Source organism: Aotus nancymaae, unplaced genomic scaffold, assembly GCF_030222135.1.
Source record: "Aotus nancymaae isolate 86718 unplaced genomic scaffold, 86718_ANA_hifiasm-v0.15.2.pri h1tg000040l, whole genome shotgun sequence".
In the NCBI taxonomy this organism is placed as follows: domain Eukaryota; kingdom Metazoa; phylum Chordata; class Mammalia; order Primates; family Aotidae; genus Aotus; species Aotus nancymaae.
In genome coordinates, this window is record NW_026988454.1 from 129654241 (window position 1) to 129675088 (window position 20848).

Consider the following 20848-nt stretch of genomic DNA (forward strand, 5'->3'; position numbering starts at 1 on the left):
TTTTTGTATTCAATGAGAAATGATGTCCAGTTGTATTTTTCTGCATATTGTTATCCAGCACCATTTAATGAAGATAGTGTCCTCTTCAACAAAGGTACTAAATACTGAATATCTTAGTACCTTTGTTGAAAGTCAGTTGGCTATAAATATGTGGATCTATTATTTCTGTGTTCTTTATTCAGTTCTATTGGTCTATAAATTGCTTTTATCTCAGTATCATGCTCTTTTAGTTACTATAGGTTTGTAGTATATTTTGAAGTCAGGTCGTATGATGCCTCCAGCTTTGTTCTTTTTGTTCAGCATAGCTTTGATTATTTAGTGTCTTCTGTGGTTCCGTAAGAATTTTAGGTTTGTTTTTTTCTATTTCTGCAAATAATGTCTTTGGTATTTTGATAGGAATTGCAACAAATCTGTAGATTGCTTTTGGTAGTACAGTCATTTTCACAATACAAATTCTTCTAATCTATGAACACAGGTTGTCTTTCCATTTTTTTGTGACCTCTTCAGTTCCTTTCCTCAGTGTTTCAAGGTTTTCCTTGTAGAAATCTCTCACCTCTTTGGTTTATTTTAGTTATTTTATTTTGTTTTGGGGTTTTTCTGTAGCTATTGAAAATGGGATTACTTTCTTTAATTTCTTTTTCCGTTAGTTTACTGTTTGTATCCAGAAGCACCATTGATTTTTATATGACAATTGTATCCTGCAACTTTACTGAATGTATCAGTTCTAAGAGGTTTTGTGTCTTTGGCGCTTTTAGTGTTTTGTATATATAATATCATTTTGTCTGCAAACAAGAATAGTTTGGCTTCCTTCTTTCCAATTTGAATGGCCTTTATTTTTTTTTTCTCTTGCCTAATTGTTCTGACTAGAACTAGACCTCTGATTGCTATGGCATTTGGACTGCAGGTTAAAAACCCTTCTTCTGATTGAAAGAGGAAGTGAGACCCTGTAGCAAGGTGTGAGGGAATGAAGACAGAAAAAAACTCACTGGGCTGGTAACTGGAGACCATTACTGATATTGGAGAGCAGGTCCTGTAGTCTGGGAATATATCAATAGAGTATGGGGACCTGAAAACCCAGACCAAGTAATAAAGAGTATGGTAGGAAGGAGAGAGCTATTTATGTTTTTTGAGAGGGGAAGTGAGAGCTACCTTCATAAGAAGATGTATTGGATTAATTTAATCCATACTCCGGATCAAATTAGAATCCAGAGTATGAGGGACCTGACATCCCAGGCTAAATAATTGAGACTGAATATAGTGGAAAGGAGAGTTACTTGTTTTTTGAAAGGAAAAGGAAGAGGTACCTTTGTAGGAAGATTTCGTTGTAGGATTGATTTATTTATTTGGCAACCGTGTAGCGGTTTTGGAGAGACTGGAGATAGGTCAGTTAGGAACCTAACGCATTCACCCATAAGAAGGAATAAAGTAGTCATGACATCAAAAATAATTGAACTTAGAAAAGAACCCCAAATTCTCACTGGGACCCACAGGTTTCACATAGTCTTGCCTCTGGCTTCATCTCCTGTCCTTTGCTATTCCCTAATTATGTTCCAACCACACTGGTCTTCCTTCATTTCCTTGAAGGAGCTAGCCCATTGCCTTCTTCAGGGCCTCTTATGTGCTGTTCCCTTGCTAGAACACTGCTTCCCATTCTTTACCTGGCTAAGTCCTACTTAACCTTCAGATTTCATCTCTGTATCACTAGGTTTCCCACTCTGGTTAGTTTATGGATCTCAATTCCTTTCCTTTATGGTATCCTTTATAATTTGTTTTTATAGATTTGTATGTGTGCTTGTTTAATGTCTCTTTATTTTCATTAGACTTTAAGTGTGATGATGGCAGGTATCTGATACACAGCATACTGCTAGACACATAGAAGGTGCCCAATAAATATCTGCTAAATAAATGAATGAACCTTTCTGAGTCACAGTTTTCTTGTATATATAATGGGGATAATAAATTAAAACCTTGTAGATAGTTGTAAGGATTGCTGTGTCATAGTAATGTCACTAAAACGGAAGGATGAATATGGGTATTGTTAAATATACTAAAGTAGAAATAAGAGTTAATGTGGGAGCTGGATGGCCAGGGTTGCTCTGAAACAGGAAGTGGCAGGGAGTAGGAAGAAAACGGTAGTTGGCAAGGAGCTGGGAAGGAGCTAGAATGGAATTGAAAGGGTAGTAGAGTGCATAGGGAAGGTGTGGAGGTGTAGAATGGCTCATAGATATGCCTGATAAGATTTACTTTTGAAACATCTGTGTTAGAAGGGACAATCCATCACCATCCAATACTTGAAGGCTCTTCCATTTTCAGAGACTGGTATCCCATTTGTTCATCAAGTGAATGGTCACTTGTTGGTAGGCCTTCTTGGTGGATTCTGGGAATATATAAAAAAAGTACACCCTCCCCTAAGGACCTGTAGTAGAGATGAGGTGACTGTGAAACAGACATATAAATGGAAGAGAATAATACAATATAAATGATGATAATGGCCGGCACAGGATACTTTGGAAATGTACTGAATAGGCTACTAATCTCAACTCTGAGTTCAAAGAAGCCTTCCTGAGAGGGCTGAGATTTCTCCTGAAAGGATATATAGAAGTAGATAAGTAGACTTCAGGTCATTAAGGGTCATGACAAGGAAAGTAGATGATTGAGAATCATGGAAGGTTTTCATGCAGAAGTGAAATATGATCAACTAAGCATAACAAAAATACCCTTCTGGCAGCACAGTGAAAAGTAATAATATTGGAGAGAGAGAGAGCGACTGACCAATTATAAGAAAGTTGCAATAATCTGGTGAAAACCAAACATTGAAGACCTGGACCAGTGGGAATGGAAAGAAAAGAAAGGAAGATGCAAGAGCTATTAGAAAGGTAGAATTGTTAGGACAATTGGATGGGAAAGTTTGAGGAAGATGGGGTCCTCAAGGATGACCCACATTTGTAGCTCAGGTGGACATCTTGTTATTCACTGAAGTCTTAAATATAGGAGACGAGTTGGAATATATTGGGAAGGGAAAGTGATGAGTGTAGTCTTGTGATCTTGAGATGGAGATACATTCAGAGTAGCAATTCCTAAGTCTATTTGCCTATGGAATACGTAATTAGAATTCATTATTGAACCAGCAGTAGGTTTATGAAACATAAAATAGAAAACTAATCCATTTTTTAAACTAATGGCACAGTTTGAAAATTATAAGACATTATAAATTGGCCGGGCGCGGTGGCTCAAGCCTGTAATCCCAGCACTTTGGGAGGCCGAGGCGGGTGGATCACGAGGTCAAGAGATCGAGACCATCCTGGTCAACATGGTGAAACCCCGTCTCTACTAATACAAAAAATTAGCTGGGCACGGTGGCGCGTGCCTGTAATCCCAGCTACTCAGGAGGCTGAGGCAGGAGAATTGCCTGAACCCAGGAGGCGGAGGTTGCGGTGAGCCGAGATCGCGCCATTGCACTCCAGCCTGGGTCTCAAGAGCGAAACTCCACCTCAAAAAAAAAAAAAAAAAGACATTATAAATTATAAGAAAGGCATTTAAATGCCTTTCATTTGAAACTTCATTCTCTTAGACATTTTTGAGATAATTAGAAGAAATTAACAGACTGGGTTAAATGAAGTTAAGTAATTTATTTTTTATGTTTTTATTTTACTTTAGATGTATACTATATCTGGCATTTCTCCCCATGTTATCCCTCCCCACTCTCCCCAACTCCCCCAACTGCCCCCAGTGTGTGATGCTCCTCTCCCTGAGTCCGCGTGTTCTCATTGTTCAACACCCACCTATGAGTGAGAACATGTGGTGTTTGGCTTTCTGTTCTTGTGTCAGTTTGCTAAGAATGATGGTTTCCAGATTCATCCAAGTCCCTACAAAGGGCACAAACTCATCGTTTTTTATGGCTGCATAGTATTCCATGGTGTATATGTACTACATTTTCTTTGTCCAGTCTATCATTGATGGGCATTTGGGTTGGTTCCAGGTCTTTCCTATTGTACACAGGGCTTCAATGAACAGACGTGCGCATGTGTCATTAAAGTAGAACAATTTATAGTTCTTTGGGTATATACCCAGTAATGGGATTGCTGGGTCAAATGGAGACTAAACCAGGAGGAAGTTGAAACCCTGAATAGACCAATAACAAGGGCTGAAGTAGAGGCAGCAATCCATAGCCTACCAACCAAAAAAAGTCCAGGTCCAGATGGGTTCACAGCCGAATTCTACCAGATGTAAAAAGAGGAGCTGGTTCCCTTCCTTCTGAAACTGTGTCAAACAATACAAAAGGATGGAATCCTCCCTAACTCATTTTATGAGACCAACATCATCCTGATACCAAAAACAGGCAGAGACTCAACTAAAAAAAAAAACTTCAGGCCAATATCCATGATGAACATCGATGCAAAAATCTTCAATAAAATACTGGCAAACAGATTGCAACAGCACATCAAGAAGCTTATCCATCACGATCAAGTCGGCTTCATCCCGGAGATGCAAGGCTGGTTCAACATACGCAAATCCATAAACGTAATCCATCACACAAACGGAACCAAAGACAAAAACCACATGATTATCTTAATAGATGCAGAGAAGGCCTTCAACAAAATTCAACAGCCCTTCATGCTAAAAACTCAATCAACTAGGTATCGATGGAACGTATCATAAAATGATAAAAGCTATATATGACAAACCTACAGCCGATATCATACTGAATGGGCAAAAGCTGGAAGAATTACCTTTGAAATCAGGCACTAGACAAGGATGCCCTCTCTCACCACTCCTATTCAATATAGTATTGGAAGTTCTAGCCAGAGCAATCAGGCAAGAGAAAGAAATAAAGGGTATTCAATTAGGAAAGGAGGAAGTCAAACTGTCTCTATTTGCAGATGAAGTGATTGTATATCTAGAAGACCCCATCGTCTCAGCCCAAAATCTTCTCAAACTGATAAGCAACTTCAGCAAAGTCTCAGGATACAAAATCAATGTGCAGAAATCACAAGCATTCCTATATACCAATAACAGACAAACAGAGAGCCAAATCAAGAGCAAACTCCCATTCACAATTGCTACAAAGAGAATAAAATACCTAAGAATACAACTAACAAAGGATGTAAAGGACCTCTTCAGGGAGAACTACAAACCACTGCTCAACGAAATAAGAGAGGACACAAACAGATGGAAAAACATTCCATGCTCATGGTTAGGAAGAATTAATATCGTGAAAATGGCCATACTGCCCAAAATAATCTATAGATTCAACGCTATCCCCATCAAGCTACCAATGACCTTCTTCACAGAACTGGAAAAAGTCACTTTAAACTTCATATGGAATCACAAAAGAGCCTGCATAGCCAAGGCAATACTAAGCAAAAAGAAGTTAAGTAATTTTTAATTTTACTGGTTGTGGTTGGTGATGGCATTATAGTTTTGTTAAGAAAAAGGTTATTTTCTATTATAGATATGCCTAGAAGTATTTACTGGTGAAATGTAATGACAGAATTTATTTTAAATACTCCAAAAAAAAAAAAATGCAGAACAATAGATGAAACAAGAATGGAAGAATGTTAAATGTTGAAAATTGTTAAAATTCATGAGAGTACATTGGAGTTTATGAGATTCTTCTGTGTGTGCTTGGAGTTTTTCAAAGTAAAATAAAAAAAAACTTTTAGTCAGAGGTTCAAAGGAAATTAGTGGAGTATACAATTTTAAATTAATAAATCAATATTGAATCATATGATAAAATATAATTTGAATATGTGATAAGTGACAGACCAGAGATCAGCAAGTGGATGACATATGTCACCTAAATAGTTAGGAAATGTTGTTTGAGCATTAATACACAGATGTAACCATATGTTTATACCTCAGATGATCTCATAAAATTTTCTGAGATGTCATATGTTGAAAATAGCTGTATTGAGGTGATAACTTTTCATATGATTCTCCTTTCTCTAGGAATAGCTGTAATCCATAGAGGTGATACTGTACCTGGCCACAACAAATGAATCCAGTGGTACACACCTAATACAAGCTGAGCTAGTCAAAGAATCTCTGCCAGCAAAGCAAAATTTGAAAGATAAAGAGGCAGGAGGCCTTTGCAGGTGAGCATATTAATGGCAACTCAACCCCTGCTGCTAAAGTCCCTATGGCTCTTCTACCTGAGGCTAGCTTATTCGACTATTACTTTCATTCCTTGAGTCAGATCAGTATGTTTACAATAAATCCTAATTTTAAAAATTTAAGTTGGCCAGAATTGGATTCTATTGCTTGCAAAGAAAATAGACTTATTAAATATAATAAATTGTTACATAATAAAAATTCCTATATGAATGTGTTTTATGTATTACATCTATGTTGAAATAAATTCAAAAATTAAAGATTGGTATCATGAAACTTACTTTTTTTATTTCTTTTTTTTTTTTTTTTTTTGAGATGGAGTTTCACTCTTGTTACCCAGGCTGGAGCGCAATGGCGCGATCTCGGCTCACCGCAACCTCCACCTCCTGGGTTCAGGCAATTCTCCTGCCTCAGCCTCCTGAGTAGCTGGGATTACTGGCATGCACCACCATGCCCAGCTAATTTTTTGTATTTTTAGTAGAGACGGGGTTTCACCATGTTGACCAGGATGGTCTCGATCTCTTGACCTTGTGATCCACCCGCCTCGACCTCCCAAAGTGCTGGGATTACAGGCCTGAGCCACCGCACCTGGCCCCTTTTATTATTTCTTGAATGCTATTATCTTGTTGCACAGCATCCAAGTGGAGATGACCAGAAGCCGTTGGTATACGGGTAGTGTGGAACTCAGAGCAAGATCTAAGCTGAAGAGGTAAGCTTGGAAGACATTAGCAAATGAGTGGTAACTGAAGGCTGTGGGAGTAAATGAGACCATCCAGGGCAAGTGTATAGTCTAAGAAGAGTAAAGGTTGAGGACAAAACTCCAGGGAACACCAATACTTAAAGGGTTGCTGAAAGAAAAGAGTCCCAAAGGGACTGAAAAGGGTATGCCAAAAAAGTAGGAGGAAAAACTAGGAGAGTGTGCCATCAGGGATGCCAAAAATTTGACCAATTTAGGAGATAGGGTATGGCCAACAGTGTCAAATGTTGCGGAGACTGTAGGAGTTCATTTGATTTGGCAACACAAAAGTATTGGTGAACAATTGCATTGTTGAGAGTTAGAAGATTAAATGGCGAGTATGAGAGTGGGGCCACAGTTGCCCATGACTTTTCTAAGAAATTTGACTCTGCCAGGGGAAAAAAAACGAGACCATTTTAAATGCTAGAAAGGATGCAGAGCTGAGTGTTAGAAAGCCAGAGCCTCCTCGATTTGCCGGTGCTGTGCCATTATTTTCAGAGGCATTCATAGCTAATGACAAAGTAGACAGTGAACTACTGCAAGGCAGAACTGCCTGCCTTGCTCATCTCTTGCCCGCAATTATCGCTTTCCAAACTGATGAGAGACTATTCCCAAGATACTTATGATGGAGGTAGTTGGGAAGTCCTAGCGGGGAAGGATTACATAGAGGGAAGAGTAACTATAAATGTTTGAACTTGTTACCATTTAAACTGAGATTATAGAAGGGGAGAATGGAGTTCTCCCATAGTTCTCACCAAGACTATGGTGAGGGGTGGTTGTGTTACTCCTCACTCTGGTCTTGTCTACACTGTGCTCCCTATGGATGACTTGGACCCCTCTGCCTTGTTCCTCTCAGCCAGGGCAATTGCAGTGTCTGCTGTACCTATTCCTATGCCCTTCCACCCAGTCTACTTTCTCCTGTTCTTCCCCAGATCTCCTTCCAAATAAACTGGTATAACTGGCACAAAGTGTTCGTTAACTGATTGCCAATCCAATAATAAGGGGACTGAGGTTCTTCTTTGAAAGGTGGGTTTATTTGGGGTTTTCATCCCAATTCTGACCACATGTGTAGAGCATCATTCAGCACACTATGGGCTGTGAACACAATCTTGCCTACCACCTGTTTTTAAATGGCCTGAAAGCTAAGAATGGTCCTCACATTTTTAAATGGTTGGGAAAAATAAAAGCAAATGAAGAATATTTCGTGACACATGAAAATTATAGGAAATTTGAATTTTAGTGTCCATAAATAAAAAGAGGGCTGAGGACAAAACTCCAGGGAACACCAGTATTTAAAGAGTAGCTGAAAGGAAGGAGTGTACGAAGGAGACAGAGAAAAAGATGCTCGAGAAGTGGGAGGAAAAGCTAGGAGGAAACTAGGAACACAGCCATGCTCTTTCATTTACATACTGCGTATGGAGCCTTTCGTGCCACAGTTGAGTACTCATGACAGAGATCAGATAGCCCACAACGCCTAAAATATTTGCCATCTGGCCCTTTACAGAAAACGTTTACTAACCCCTGGTTTAGGACTGTAGCTGGCTGTGTCCCATAAGTCTCCCACCAGTAGTCTTATAAACTTCTTCTGTTCCAAGGGACCTGAATCTCCCCACTGCCAGAACCACTGATGGGTTAGTCCATAAAGTTTGGGATACTGGGAATTGTTCCTTTGTTTTTTGGGGAGTTACAATGATTTCCAAAACCTAGTCCTACCCTGGCACCTTGCCTCCACCACACAGACACACACGCATATCTACATATTGCTGTTCCAGAATATCTAGGAGATCATGGAGTTGTTTTTGTTTTTGGCTATTACTGCTGTTGTTACTTGTTTATCAAAAGAGGGTATGAAGCCAGGTGCAGTGGCATTTGCCTGTAGTCCCCAGCTACTTGGGAGGCTGAGGTGGGAGGGTTGCTTGAACCCAGGGGTTCAAGGCTGTAGTGAGTTATGATTGCACCTGTTAGTAGCCACTGCACCCCAGCCTGGGCAACAGGGGAGACATTTTCTCAAAAAAAAAAAAAAAGAGAGGAAAGGTATGAATTTCGAAAGCCTCAGAAACACTGATGGACAATATTCATATATATTAATTTCTCAGATAACTTGATTGCCACATTGGAGCTTTCTCACTGCCTCTTCCCCCACCCCTTCTGTCTTTCTCTTTCTTTTCTCTAACAAACTTGAAGCATATACACTGACAGTTTCTTCCTCACCTCCCACTTACTTCTCAGCCCACCGCAATCTGGAGTTGACTCCCACTACAACACTGAAACTGCTCTCAATAAATTTGTCAGCCACCTCATAATCACCAAATCTAAGGATATTTTTCAATTTTTCCTTGACTTCTGAGTAGTATTCAAAAACACTGACCTTGCCCTCCTTCATGGTGCATCTCTTGTTATTTCTCTGATCTGCTTCTACCTCGTTCTTCTCAGTACTCTGGATGCTCCTTGTGCCACCAGATTCTTACAGACCAGGGTATTTCCGTATACTCATTATTATCTTTTGTCTCAGTGACACGCACACCCTCTGCTACTGTGTTTTGAACTGCTCAGCTTAGGAGTCAGCCAGGTGTGTATTTCTCAGCCTTCCTGGACAGCTGGCTTCCTGTTAGATTCTGCCAGTAGGAGGCACTGGTGGGAGATCAGAAGGCAGGAGAAACTGAGAAGCATCCTGCTTCAGCCTCCAAACAGAGTGACGGTTGCTGGCAATAGCTGGTAGTTGTAGCAGCAGGAAGAATGGGAGACTCAGGACTCCAGCCTCCTGGGCAAAAGAAGTACCTCTCAAGGATTCTAGCCTCGAAGGAGGTGGCACCTTTTTAGTAGACTGGAACTGACTATGACAATGTCTCTCACAAGGCAATGAGTAGATTTACGGATTCAGCTCAGGAATGATGGCAGCTTCCGATTTATAGATAGCGATCTTTTTAAAAAAATTTTACATTTCTAGGACTCTCCTTTTTTTTTTTTTTGTACTTCTTGCCCTTTTAACCCCTTTGTAACCAGTTCTCTATATGAAATTCTTTCAGTCTGAAGCACATAAAGTGGTTAAATGCTCCTGACAGGATCCTGCATAACTGGTATGAGGTTTGGGGTTTGAGCCCCTGCATACTTTTGTCCTTGTTTCGCTTCGCACTCCCTCTGCACAGTTTACCTGGGTGATCTTATCCATGGCCTCTGCTTTGACATTTGTGCTGATGACTCCCAAATCAGTCTCTTCAGACCATACTGCCTGGGGTCTGTACCCACACACCTCACTGCCTACCGTGCAGTTTCAACTGGCTATTCCACTTGTATTTCAAATTCAACATGTACAAAATCAAGCTCTTTCTCTCCTCTGTGAACCTGCTCCCATGGCATCCTTTTCTGCTTCAATTCAGTCCATCCCTGACCACCCACTCAGCCACCCACGCTGGAAACCTGAGATATCCTTGACTCCTCCACCATCTCACTCCCACAGCTAATCAGTAGCCAAACCCTTTAGATTCTACTTCCTAATTATCTTCTCTAATTATGACTTAATTCAGGCCCTTATCATCTGTCATTTAAATTATTGCTGTATTGCTACAAGAGTGTGGTGTGTGTATGTGCAACTGTTCATCTTTGTATGCTATAGACTCTTGCCCAGCAGTTTCACCTCAATTATTTAAAAGCTCTAGTTCATTGTTTGAAATACCAGTCAGAACTTTCTTTTTCTAAAATGCTAAAATGATTGTGTCATTCCCCAGTTTTAATATCTCTATCATCTGCTAAGTAAAAGCAAGCTCCACCTTGTGGTGTAGCAGGGTCCATGTGATCTGGCTCTTGTCTGAATTTGTAGCTCATCACAACATCCCTCTACCCCCCATTACCTCCTATTATCATGCAGGAGCACACAATCAACCTTCACAACATTCATATCAGCTAGTACACAGGGTCTCCAAGAAGGACCTCTGGATGTCTTTGATTTTTGTACTTCTGCCCACCCTTTGCCCTGGAATGTTTTTCTCTTCCTTCATGTTCTGCTGGTCAAATTGTTTTTCCTTCAAGATTCTTAGAAGCCTGCCTGATTATGTTCCTCCTATTCCGCATCCTCATAAAATTACTGCTACTTCCAAAACACTTGGCACATTCTTATTTGAATACGTTACATTGTTTGGTAATTATCCCTTGGCCTTCTCCTTCAGCACTAGACTCTAAGCTCTTTGAAGGCAGACTATGCCTATTCATCTTTGTATTTCTAGCACTGGGGTCAACACCCAGCATTTGTTATATTTTGAGTATATGTCTGCAAAATGAATTCGAGCTAATGCCTGAAGAATTATGAGTTTTTTGAGAAAGAGGAAGGGAGCCAGGAGGGAGGAGAAGAGGCAGGATCTGAAGAGCCCTGGGGGTTTACTGTGAGAAGATGTGCTTCCCCACTGCAGCGTTCTGCCAGGAGGTGGCACTGCTCTAAAGAGCCAGCTGGTCGCTTACAGACTGAGGCGGACAGCCTGAGATTAAACAAGAAACTCCACCAGGAAGCAACATTCCTCCACTGGGCTTCCCAGCCCAGTTACATGCCATACTCTGCCCTGGTCAAACAGCCAAGTCTTCAGGAGGTTGCTGGCCCCAGGCATCTCCCCAGTGACTGATGATGTTAAACCCTACACTTCCCTGATTGGTTTAGACAAAATGACAAGGGCAGCTATTGGAAATGATCTGGCAAAACATGATCTAAGGCCACCCTCTGGGGGAGGGAGTCGGGGAAGCTGGGTTGGCTGGGTTGGTAGCTCCTACCTACTGTGCGGCTAGAAGATATGGGTCATGAACAGAACCAAGGAGCTGTGCTGCTACAGATGCTACCACTTCTGTGGCTGCTGCCCCACTCCTGGGCCATCCCTGAAGGTAAGATGGTACTCCCATTTACTTCCATCCTGAACCCAGGGAGCCTACCCAGCGCTTGTGAGGAACAGCGCTGTGCTTTGTGAGTGGTGGGAAGTCATGAGCAGTGGAAACAATAGGAGAGCGGGGAAAGACAGCTGCTATGTATGGTTGGTAAACGATGTCAGATGTGCTTTACATGTTCCATTTCAGACAATCTCTTGAAGCAGAGATTTTTTTCTCCATTTTACAAATGAAGAAAATGAGACTCAAGAGTTACTTGTGCAAATCCACACCACTGGAAAGTGGTAGAGCTCGGATTTGAACAAAGTGAATGTTATTTTCACTCCTCCACTCAGATTCTACTCTGCTTCCTATAATTAACTTATCTTGTGATTCTTGAAAAGTCTCTTAACTTTATTGGCTCTTAGTTTCCTTCTCCGTAGAGGATGGGGCAGAATGGAAGAATAATCTGGAAGATCCCTCTGTTATTCTGAGTACTGGGTTAAAGGTTTCCTGCTGACTGGGGGATTCCTGCCAAGAGCTTCAAAGAAGAGGGATTATATTCTCCAGTTACAGGGTCACTTCTCCCAGTGCTGTGATTGGGAGGCCTGGTGGGTTGAAGGAATAGAAGACATTTCAGAGAGGCTTGGTGCCAGTGAAGTGGCTGAAGAAATGTCTGGAGACTAGTTTTTCCAATTTACCATTTATGTCTGGGTGTAGTGGGAGGCAGTCCCATGTATGGCTTGGAGAGGCTGTAGGCATTCCTCCGCCTCCCCTCCTAAGAGTGAGAAACCCTTCCATGGCCTTCTCTAGTCAATATAGTAGCCTGGCATGAATTAGACAAAGGAATCCCCTTTGGGAAGATGAAGCCCTGTGCCAGGATGTATGACGTGGTGAGCAGAGAGCAGGCTTCCACCTGCTTCTTTGGCTAGGTGTTTTTGTGCAGCCCACAAACACGCAATGAACAGAGTGGCTCTGAATCTGTCACTTTATTTTATATATATATATATTTTTTAAATTTTGATTTAATTTAATTTTTTATTTTTTTTTGAGACAGAGTCTCGCTCTGTCGCCCAGGCTGGAGTGCAGTGGCTTGATCTTGGCTCACTGCAACCTCTGCCTCCCAGGTTCAAGTGATTCTTCTGTCTCAGCCTCCTGAGTAGCTGGGTTTGCAGGCACATGCCACCACACCCGGCTGATTTTTGTATTTTTAGTAGAGACGAGGTTTCATCATGTTGGCCAGGCTAGTCTCGAACTCCTGCCCTCAGGAGATCCCTCTGCCTTGGCCTCCCAAAGTGCTGGGATTATAGGCTTGAGCCACTGTACTGGCCTTTATATATTTATATTTTGAGACAGGGGCTCATTCTGTCACTTGGGCTGAAGTACAGTGGCACAATCACAGCTCACTGCAGCCTCAACCTCCTAGGCTCAAGCAATCCTCCCCGCTCAGCCTCCCAAGTAGCCGGGACCCACAGGTGCTCGCCACCACACCTGGCTAAGTTTTTGTATTCTTTGTAGAGACAGGGTCTCACCATGTTGTCAAGGCTGGTCTTGACCTCCTGGCCGCAAATGATTCACCTGCCTCGGCCTCCCAAAGTGCTGGGATTAGTCACTTTGATAGTAGAATTCTTTTTGCTTTTGACAACTTTAGACAACTGGCCTTTTTATAGGCAGGGAAAGCTTGGAGAGATGTCGTAATTTGTTCTTCACCCCCACTGGGAGTGGCAGTCTAAACAACAGACATAGGAAGGGGTCTCACCTCTGCCCATGCTCCTTGAAGCAGGCCTTGCTGGGTTTTTGTTTTGTTTTTGAGACAGAGTGTCACTCTGTCACCCAGGCTGGAGTGCAGTGGCTTGATCTTGGCTCACTGCAACCTCCACCTCCCGGATTCAAGCAATTCTCCTCCCTCAGCAGAGTACCTGGGACTACAGGCACACACCCCCACGCCCGGCTAGTTTTTTGTATTTTTAGTAGAGATGGAGTTTCACCATGGTGGCCGGGCTGGTCTCGAACTCCTGACCTCATGAACTGCCCACCTTGGCCTCCCAAAGTGCTAGGATTACAGGTGTGAGCCACTGCGCCTGGTCCCGCCTTGCTTTTTTTTTAAGTTGGAGAGGAGGAGAAGGCTCCTACCTCCCTGAACCTCACCCTGTGTCCTTTGCAGCTCCTACTCCAGTGTGGCGGGATGACCTGCAAAACCACACGTTCCAGCACACAGTGTACTGCCAGGATGGAAGTCCCGGTGTCGGACTCTCTGAGTCCTACGATGAAGACCAGCTTTTCTTCTTTGACTTTTCTGAGAACACTCGGGTGCCTCGCCTGCCTGAATTTGCTGACTGGGCTCAGGAACAGAGAGATGCTCCTGCCATTTTATTTGACAAAGGGTTCTGCGAGATGATGATCCAGAAAATAGGGCCAAAACTTGATGGGCAAATCCCGGTGTCCAGAGGTCAGGAGTTTTTTAGGGGAGTGAAGGGAGGAGGGCTGCATTCTTAACCTCATTAATATGTGCACTGAATGATTTTCCTTGATACCAGCTCCCTATCTCAGAGGCCTTCTGGCTCTCCCCATCACCTTAATTTTTCCACCGGCCTTGGTCTGCACCCTGTGTTTTTGGTGAGCAGAAGCACCTAGCATGTAGTAGGCATTCAGAACTATGTATTGAATGTGATGAATTCAACAGGTACCAATTGATGCCTACTGAATATTAACGCTTGTGCTTCTATGCCCAGAAAGATGGATGGGGAGAGCAGAAATATCTGATGATGTGGCTGTATCTTAGTGAGAAGACAGTACATGGTTAGACACCAATGTGAGCTCTAGACGGGAAGTGCTGAAGGAAGTTGAGATAGAGGAATCCAGAGTAGCCTGGATCTGACTGTGATTCTAGGTCTTGCTGCAGTTCTTGCCTGGAAGACCTCCCTTGGGAGCCCAGCTCCTCTGTCATCTCTATGTCCCAAAGTCTGACCCATCGTGTTCTTCTCTGCCCTCCCCTTCATATGTCATGCCCCTTCCAAACACAGAGATACCATCTAAACTAGTCTCTTCTTTCCCCCACACCTCAATCCCCCCGCCAGGGTTTCCTATCGCTGAGGTGTTCACGCTGAAGCCCCTGGAGTTTGGCAAGCCCAACACGCTGGTCTGTTTTGTCAGTAATCTCTTCCCACCCATGCTGACAGTGAGCTGGCAGCATCATTCCGTCCCTGTGGAAGAAGTTGGGCCTACTTTTGTCTCAGCTGTTGATGGACTCAGCTTCCAGGCCTTTTCTTACTTAAACGTCACACCGGAACCTTCTGACATTTTCTCCTGCGTTGTGACTCATGAAATTGACCGCTACACAGCAATTGCCTATTGGGGTGAGGCTTTCTCCCTGGAAGTCTGGTCCTTTTGGGGGCAAAAAAGGGGTGGACTTATGGGAGGGGCCTTCTTTCTCCACTGGGACCTTGTTTAGTCCATTCCTACCCTAAGCTCATGCTAGTCTTCCAGGCCTCAGTTTCTCCCATGTCATCCCAGACACCCAAGTCATTCCCCTGGGTGGGAGGCTCCCTGACCAGGTCCCCAGGCTGAGCCACTCCTTATTTCCTTCAGTGCCCCAGAATGCACTGCCCTCAGATCTGCTAGAGAATGTGCTGTGTGGCGTGGCCTTTGGCCTTGGTGTGCTGGGCATCATCGTGGGCATTGTTCTCATCATCTACTTCCGGAAGCCTTGCTCAGGTAGTATATCATCTGGAGAGGCCAGATACCGTGGTGCATGTGTGCATATGTCAGGATTATTCTGTGGCAAGTGGGGCGGGGCACATATAGCGATCCTCAGGCTCTTGGGTGTGGGGGCCTGTATCCAGCAACATGGGGGCACATCTTCCCAATTGGGGACCCAGTTACACACGCACAGTTATGGGTCACAAGAATGGCTTTGAGTGAAAAAGGAATCATATGGGGCGCTGTAGGAAAGGTGCTTGGAGATGATTTGGGAACAAGGAGAAATCAAGCTCTGCAGGATGTGCTGCAGGAAGAGCAAGTGAGGCCTTTGTGGCATGGGAGGAGGAGGAGGATCAATCTCCTGATGGCTTTCCTCCATCACTTTCTCTCCCCAGACTGATTCTTCCTGACCAGAGTTTGATGCCAAAAGCTTCAGCCATCCAAACAGAGGGTGCGCAGGTTTCTCGCATCCTGCTCAGGATCTCTTCTTCTCAGGCTAGAAGAAGTCTCTGTGACATCCCTGGGGGGTGTGTGTGTAGGCTTTCCACCTGGGGGCTCTGCTGTCCCTGGGCTTGCATCCCAGGGATCCCAGAGTGGCCTCCCTATCACAACCACATCCCTTCCCTGTCAAGGCAATAAATCTCATTTCTTAATATCAGTGTGGTTTCTTTCTTAACTCATGGTATTTGTTTCTGGATATTTCAACTTGAGTGGGTTGTCATTTCAAATTCAGCATGCCTTAACCTCCTTAGGTTGGGAACACAGCTTGCCCTCTTTAGGGAGGGAAATAGGGAAAACTCCTAATTTGTCAGCTCAGCGCTTATTCTCTGGTCTCAGCGCTACATGATGTTTTTCCTTCTATCAGTTTGTTCAAAATGTGTGAGAAAAGAAGGCAGAGTTATTTTCTAATAATCTGCTCACAAAATGGTTAAGGAAGCTGCTTGTCCAGTGTGTGTGTGTATTTTACTGTTTGTGAAAATGTTTATGTCTCATATAGGCTGCCCTGAGGAACAAATAACTCCCTTCAACCCTCAGTATAACTGGGAAACAGAAGCTCAGGGGTGGAAAGAATAAGCTCCCAGGTGTTTCATTCCAATCAGTCATGTCACTTCTGGGAAAACAGTATCATGAAGCCCCTGACATGAAGTGGGAACAGGCTGGAAGGGCAAAGAATTCACGTGTCTTTCCCGACAACCTGTTCTTTGGCCTGAGTGAACTGTCCAAGGAGAACTGCACAGGTGCTGTCCTAGGCAGATAATGAAAGCTGGCAGCACATGACCACTGGTGGTAAATTGCTTTGCATATGCTTTATTTCTTGCATTCCTTAGTTGCTTTGGAGACAGTGTGGCAATAAAGTAGAGAGGGCAATTACTTGGTGAGGGAGTTTCTGTTCTTGGCATTGTACTAGAGTCTAATCTAAAAGAAAATATCCAATTCTCCCGAAGAGAAGTTGGCACTGTCTCTGAACCATCTCATTTCTAACAGCAGCATGTGTACTGGTTAAGAAGCATGGGCTCTGGAACCAGACTGCTGGGGATTCAATCGTAACTGTCAGTATTAGCTGTGAGCCCGTGGGCAAGTTACTTAACTTGTGCCTTGGTATCATTTTCTGTAAAAGGATGATGATAGCAATGGTGTCCACCTTACCACTCTACGCCCACCACGTTGCCAACATTTGAAAGTCAAATAATTATAAGTATTAGTGAGGATAAAGGGAAATGTGAACTATAATATCTTGCTCTGTTTGTGGGACTGTAAACTGTTTATGATCCCTGAATTACTGAAATTATAAACTAATTGAGTTGAAAAAATTAATATAGGAAGTAAGGCAGCATATCCTCATGCTGTGAAGCTTAAATAAGTTGATATCTACAGAATGCTTAAAATTGTGTCTGGCACATACAAAATGTGCTCAACAACCTAACCTTATCATTATTTGTCTTGATCTTCGGAGGAGAACTTAGTAGCCTTGTGGACTTTTTTCTGTTTTCTGAAATATTCCTTAAAACTACCTTCAAGTATTGTATTTTCTCCATTTTAGATGCTTTTATTCTCACTTTACTAATTCTAGATGTGTTCTTTGTTGCTCTCTAGTTCTTCCTAATTTCTCTTCCTCTCTATTTTCCAACTTATCTAGATATTTTCTGTCAGGCAAGCCTTAAAAGACAAGTCACTTCCCCTCTCTGGGCCTCAAAGTCCTCATCTATAAAATGATAGGCTTAGATTAGATGTGCTCTGATAAACATTCTATGATACTGTTACTTAAGTACCCTGGAAGCACTCAGTATCTTCTCTAGTCTGGTGCCCCTTTTCTAATAAAAAATATTACCCATTATTCCCAGCAGGAATGCTGTTCTTGAATGAATGTTTCTCCTCACTCTTTCTTGAAGGTATTATATCTGTTTTTGTTTAGGGCATTTGCCAGGCTCTTTCCTCTCACAGGAATGCCTTCTTTATTCTGCTTAGCTTGTTCCTGTCTTAACCAACTCCATAGGTCCAACTCCAGTTTGATTTCTTCCATGAACTTGCCCCTAATTTCTCTTTATTGAACTCTTCCAAGACTTAACTCAACCTAAGCATTGGGATATGCTGCCTTATTTCCTATGTTAATTTTTTCACCCAACTAGTTTACCATTTCTATAATTCGGGGATCATAAACAGTTTACACTCCCACCAACAGAGCAAGATCGTTCACATTTCCTTCTATGCTAATGCTTGTAATTACTTGACTTTCAAATGTTGGCAACATGGTGGGTGTAGAGTGGTATTTTGTTGCTTTAATTTGCTTTTCTCTCATTACTAATCTGTATCACATTGTTTGATCATTTTGACTTTTTAATGTGTGTTACTATTTGGTAGAACTAGTCTCCATTCCTTTACCACCTTCCCCAAAAACTTATTTTCCTTTTCTTTATCAAAATTTTCTAAGATACTCATGGACTTTATTTTCATGTGCATTTTATAATCAGTTTGTTAAATTCTTCTGAAATCCTGGTGTTATTTTAACTGGGGTAGAATTTAGGTTAGAGATGTGGGGAAAGATTCTCATTATGTTAGCATGGCCCATCCATGAATACGGTATATCTCTACACCTCTCAGGTCTTTTTTTTGTGCACTTCAATAAAGTTTTATTTTCCAATTGATTATTAGCAATATAGGATTTAAAATGATAAATCCTGAGTTCAAATAATTGTTCTATTACTTAGTGTCTGGGTAATTCTGGGAAATCACTTAACCTCCCTCTGCCTCCATTTTCTCGTGGGTAAGATGAAGATAACATTCTTCAATAGTTATGGTCAAAAAAAAAAAAAAAAAGGAAAAGTAGTTGTGGTGGCAAATCAGGTAGACTATCCCTTAGAAGTTCAAGTAATTTGGCTGTGGGATGGAAGGATAGTGAACTGCCTACAAAAACTATAATCCCAAGGTCAGAGTCTAGAGCAGTGAATCCTGACAGGATAGGGGTGTGTGTGGGGGCGGAGGTGAGGTAAGGGGTAGATGGCAGGAGTGGGGTGGGGATTGGACAGATTGGGCAAGTAATGGTAATCTTGGCAGGATGTAGGTGTGTGTAGTTTTGAAAAGACACTGAAGTCATGAATGTGGTCTTATGCTATGAGGCATGATTAACTGGTTGAGCAATTTTTGTGTTTATAAATGGAGACTTGAGTTAAAACCAGTTGCCCCAAAGAGGAACCTCAGAACTGACATGGAACAATTTTAGGAAGTGCCTAAAAGAGATTTATTATTATGGCCATACTCTCAAAAACAAACAAGAGATCACATTTATGACTTCCTTCAATGTGCAGTGCCAGTGACGTTATTGTAGCCTGTCTTTGTTTTAGCTAGCCCAGGCTCCCTGTAAGATGCCTCCTCCCTGATGGTACCTCACAGCATTGAGGAGCTTGTGGAGCTATACACCAGGCCTGCGATGCCAACTGCCTTCCTCCTCTGCAACACAATCCAGCCCAGAATTCAAGGCTCATTCCAGGCCCCCTTGATTAAGAGTATTCTCTGTCTACCATGCCCATGGTTATTTCTCTCTTCTCTCTCTCTTTTTTTTTTTTTTTTTTTGGGAGACAGAGTCTTGCTCTGTCACCCAGGCTGGAGTGCAGTGGTGCAATCTTGGCTCACTGCAACCTCTGCCTCCCAGGTTCATGCGATTGTCCTGCCTTAGCCTCCCCAGTAGCTGGGACAACAGGCATGTGCCACCACGCCTGGCTAATTTTTTGTATTTTTAGTAGAGATGGGGTGTCATCGTCTTAGCCAGGATGGTCTCGATCTCCTGACCTCGTGATCTGCTCGCTTTGGCCTCCCAAAGTGCTGGGATTACAGGTGTGAGCCACCATGCCCAGCTCTCTCTTCTCTTTTAAGACCACTGACCTTATTGCTCTCCTATTGCTTACTTGCTTTAACATAAACTATTCTCTTTAAAGTGTTTGTTTTCGCTCCCCAACTGACCCACAAGCAAAGGACATGAGGGCAGAATCCGTATCTTCTCATTCTGAATGTTCCCAGTAATGCTTTGCACACAAACCCTGGGACTAGTTCACTGAGGGCATGTGGTAGCCAGGCTAAGGGCAGAGGCAGTGGGAAAAAAGAAAGGACTCACTCTTTGGGTGGTTGTATAGAGGCAGTAAAAGAAAGGCAACATGTGGGAACCTGGTTGGGGCTCCATACCTCTTCAGTCCCAGTGCTGTATCAGCAATTAACAAATAAGCAACAATCAACAGAGCAATGGAAATGTTATTTTAAGTTGGCTGGAGGTTGGAAGACAGCTATATCGGTAAAAATAGGAGGGTTGGGAGGAGGAGAGGAAGGAAAAAACAAGCACAGGCATCTGGATTTTCTGTCCTTCTTTATTCTAAAAAGCTTCCTCAGTGTTTGCATTAATAGAGAAGTGAAATCACCTCCCACCGTTTCCTGTTGTGGCCTCACAGAGGGTTTCACATCTCCTTTGATCGGAGCAGAGATCTAGACATAAGAGGGAACTACATTCAGCCTCACTGTTACTGGCTAGGGCCATGCTCAGTGCTGGCACAGGACCACACAGTGAGTGCTCCTTTGCCAGGGCCAGGCTTTGTAGACATTGAAAAGGATCCCAGGACTTGGTTCCTATAAGGTTAGGCTAACAGCTTACCTGGGCAGGATGGGGAGGAATGTGAGGGGAAAGTGTACTGGGGGACAGGGGAAAATTCATACAGTTTCAAAACTTGTCAAAAGAGAAAGTGGAAGGGACACTGGTTCTAAAAGCAGAAGGAACTCCGAGGACAGGAAAGATAAGACTTGGGGGAATTGGGTTGTGGATTGTGACTCTTTCTCCCTTTCTCAGCAGAGGCGTCACTAACTCCCTTTATCTGAGCCATCCCAGTTTCAGGATGTAGTGAGTGTGTGTGCATGCTCAAGAGAGAGAGCGCGTGTGTGTGCACGCGTGCATGTGCATGCACATGCACGTGTAAGAGCTGA

General features: G+C 42.8%; 1 protein-coding gene across 1 annotated transcript; it reads left to right on the forward strand.

Moving 5' to 3' along the window:
• Window positions 1-11550: 11550 nt before the first annotated feature.
• On the forward strand, window positions 11551-20787 carry LOC105704660 (HLA class II histocompatibility antigen, DM alpha chain). The gene is made up of 5 exons (XM_012434004.3): window positions 11551-11710; window positions 13854-14138; window positions 14767-15045; window positions 15278-15403; window positions 15784-20787. Exons 1-5 carry the CDS (start codon window positions 11623-11625, stop codon window positions 15786-15788), a joined length of 783 nt encoding a protein of 260 aa, XP_012289427.2. The 5' UTR covers window positions 11551-11622; the 3' UTR covers window positions 15789-20787.
• Window positions 20788-20848: the final 61 nt, after the last annotated feature.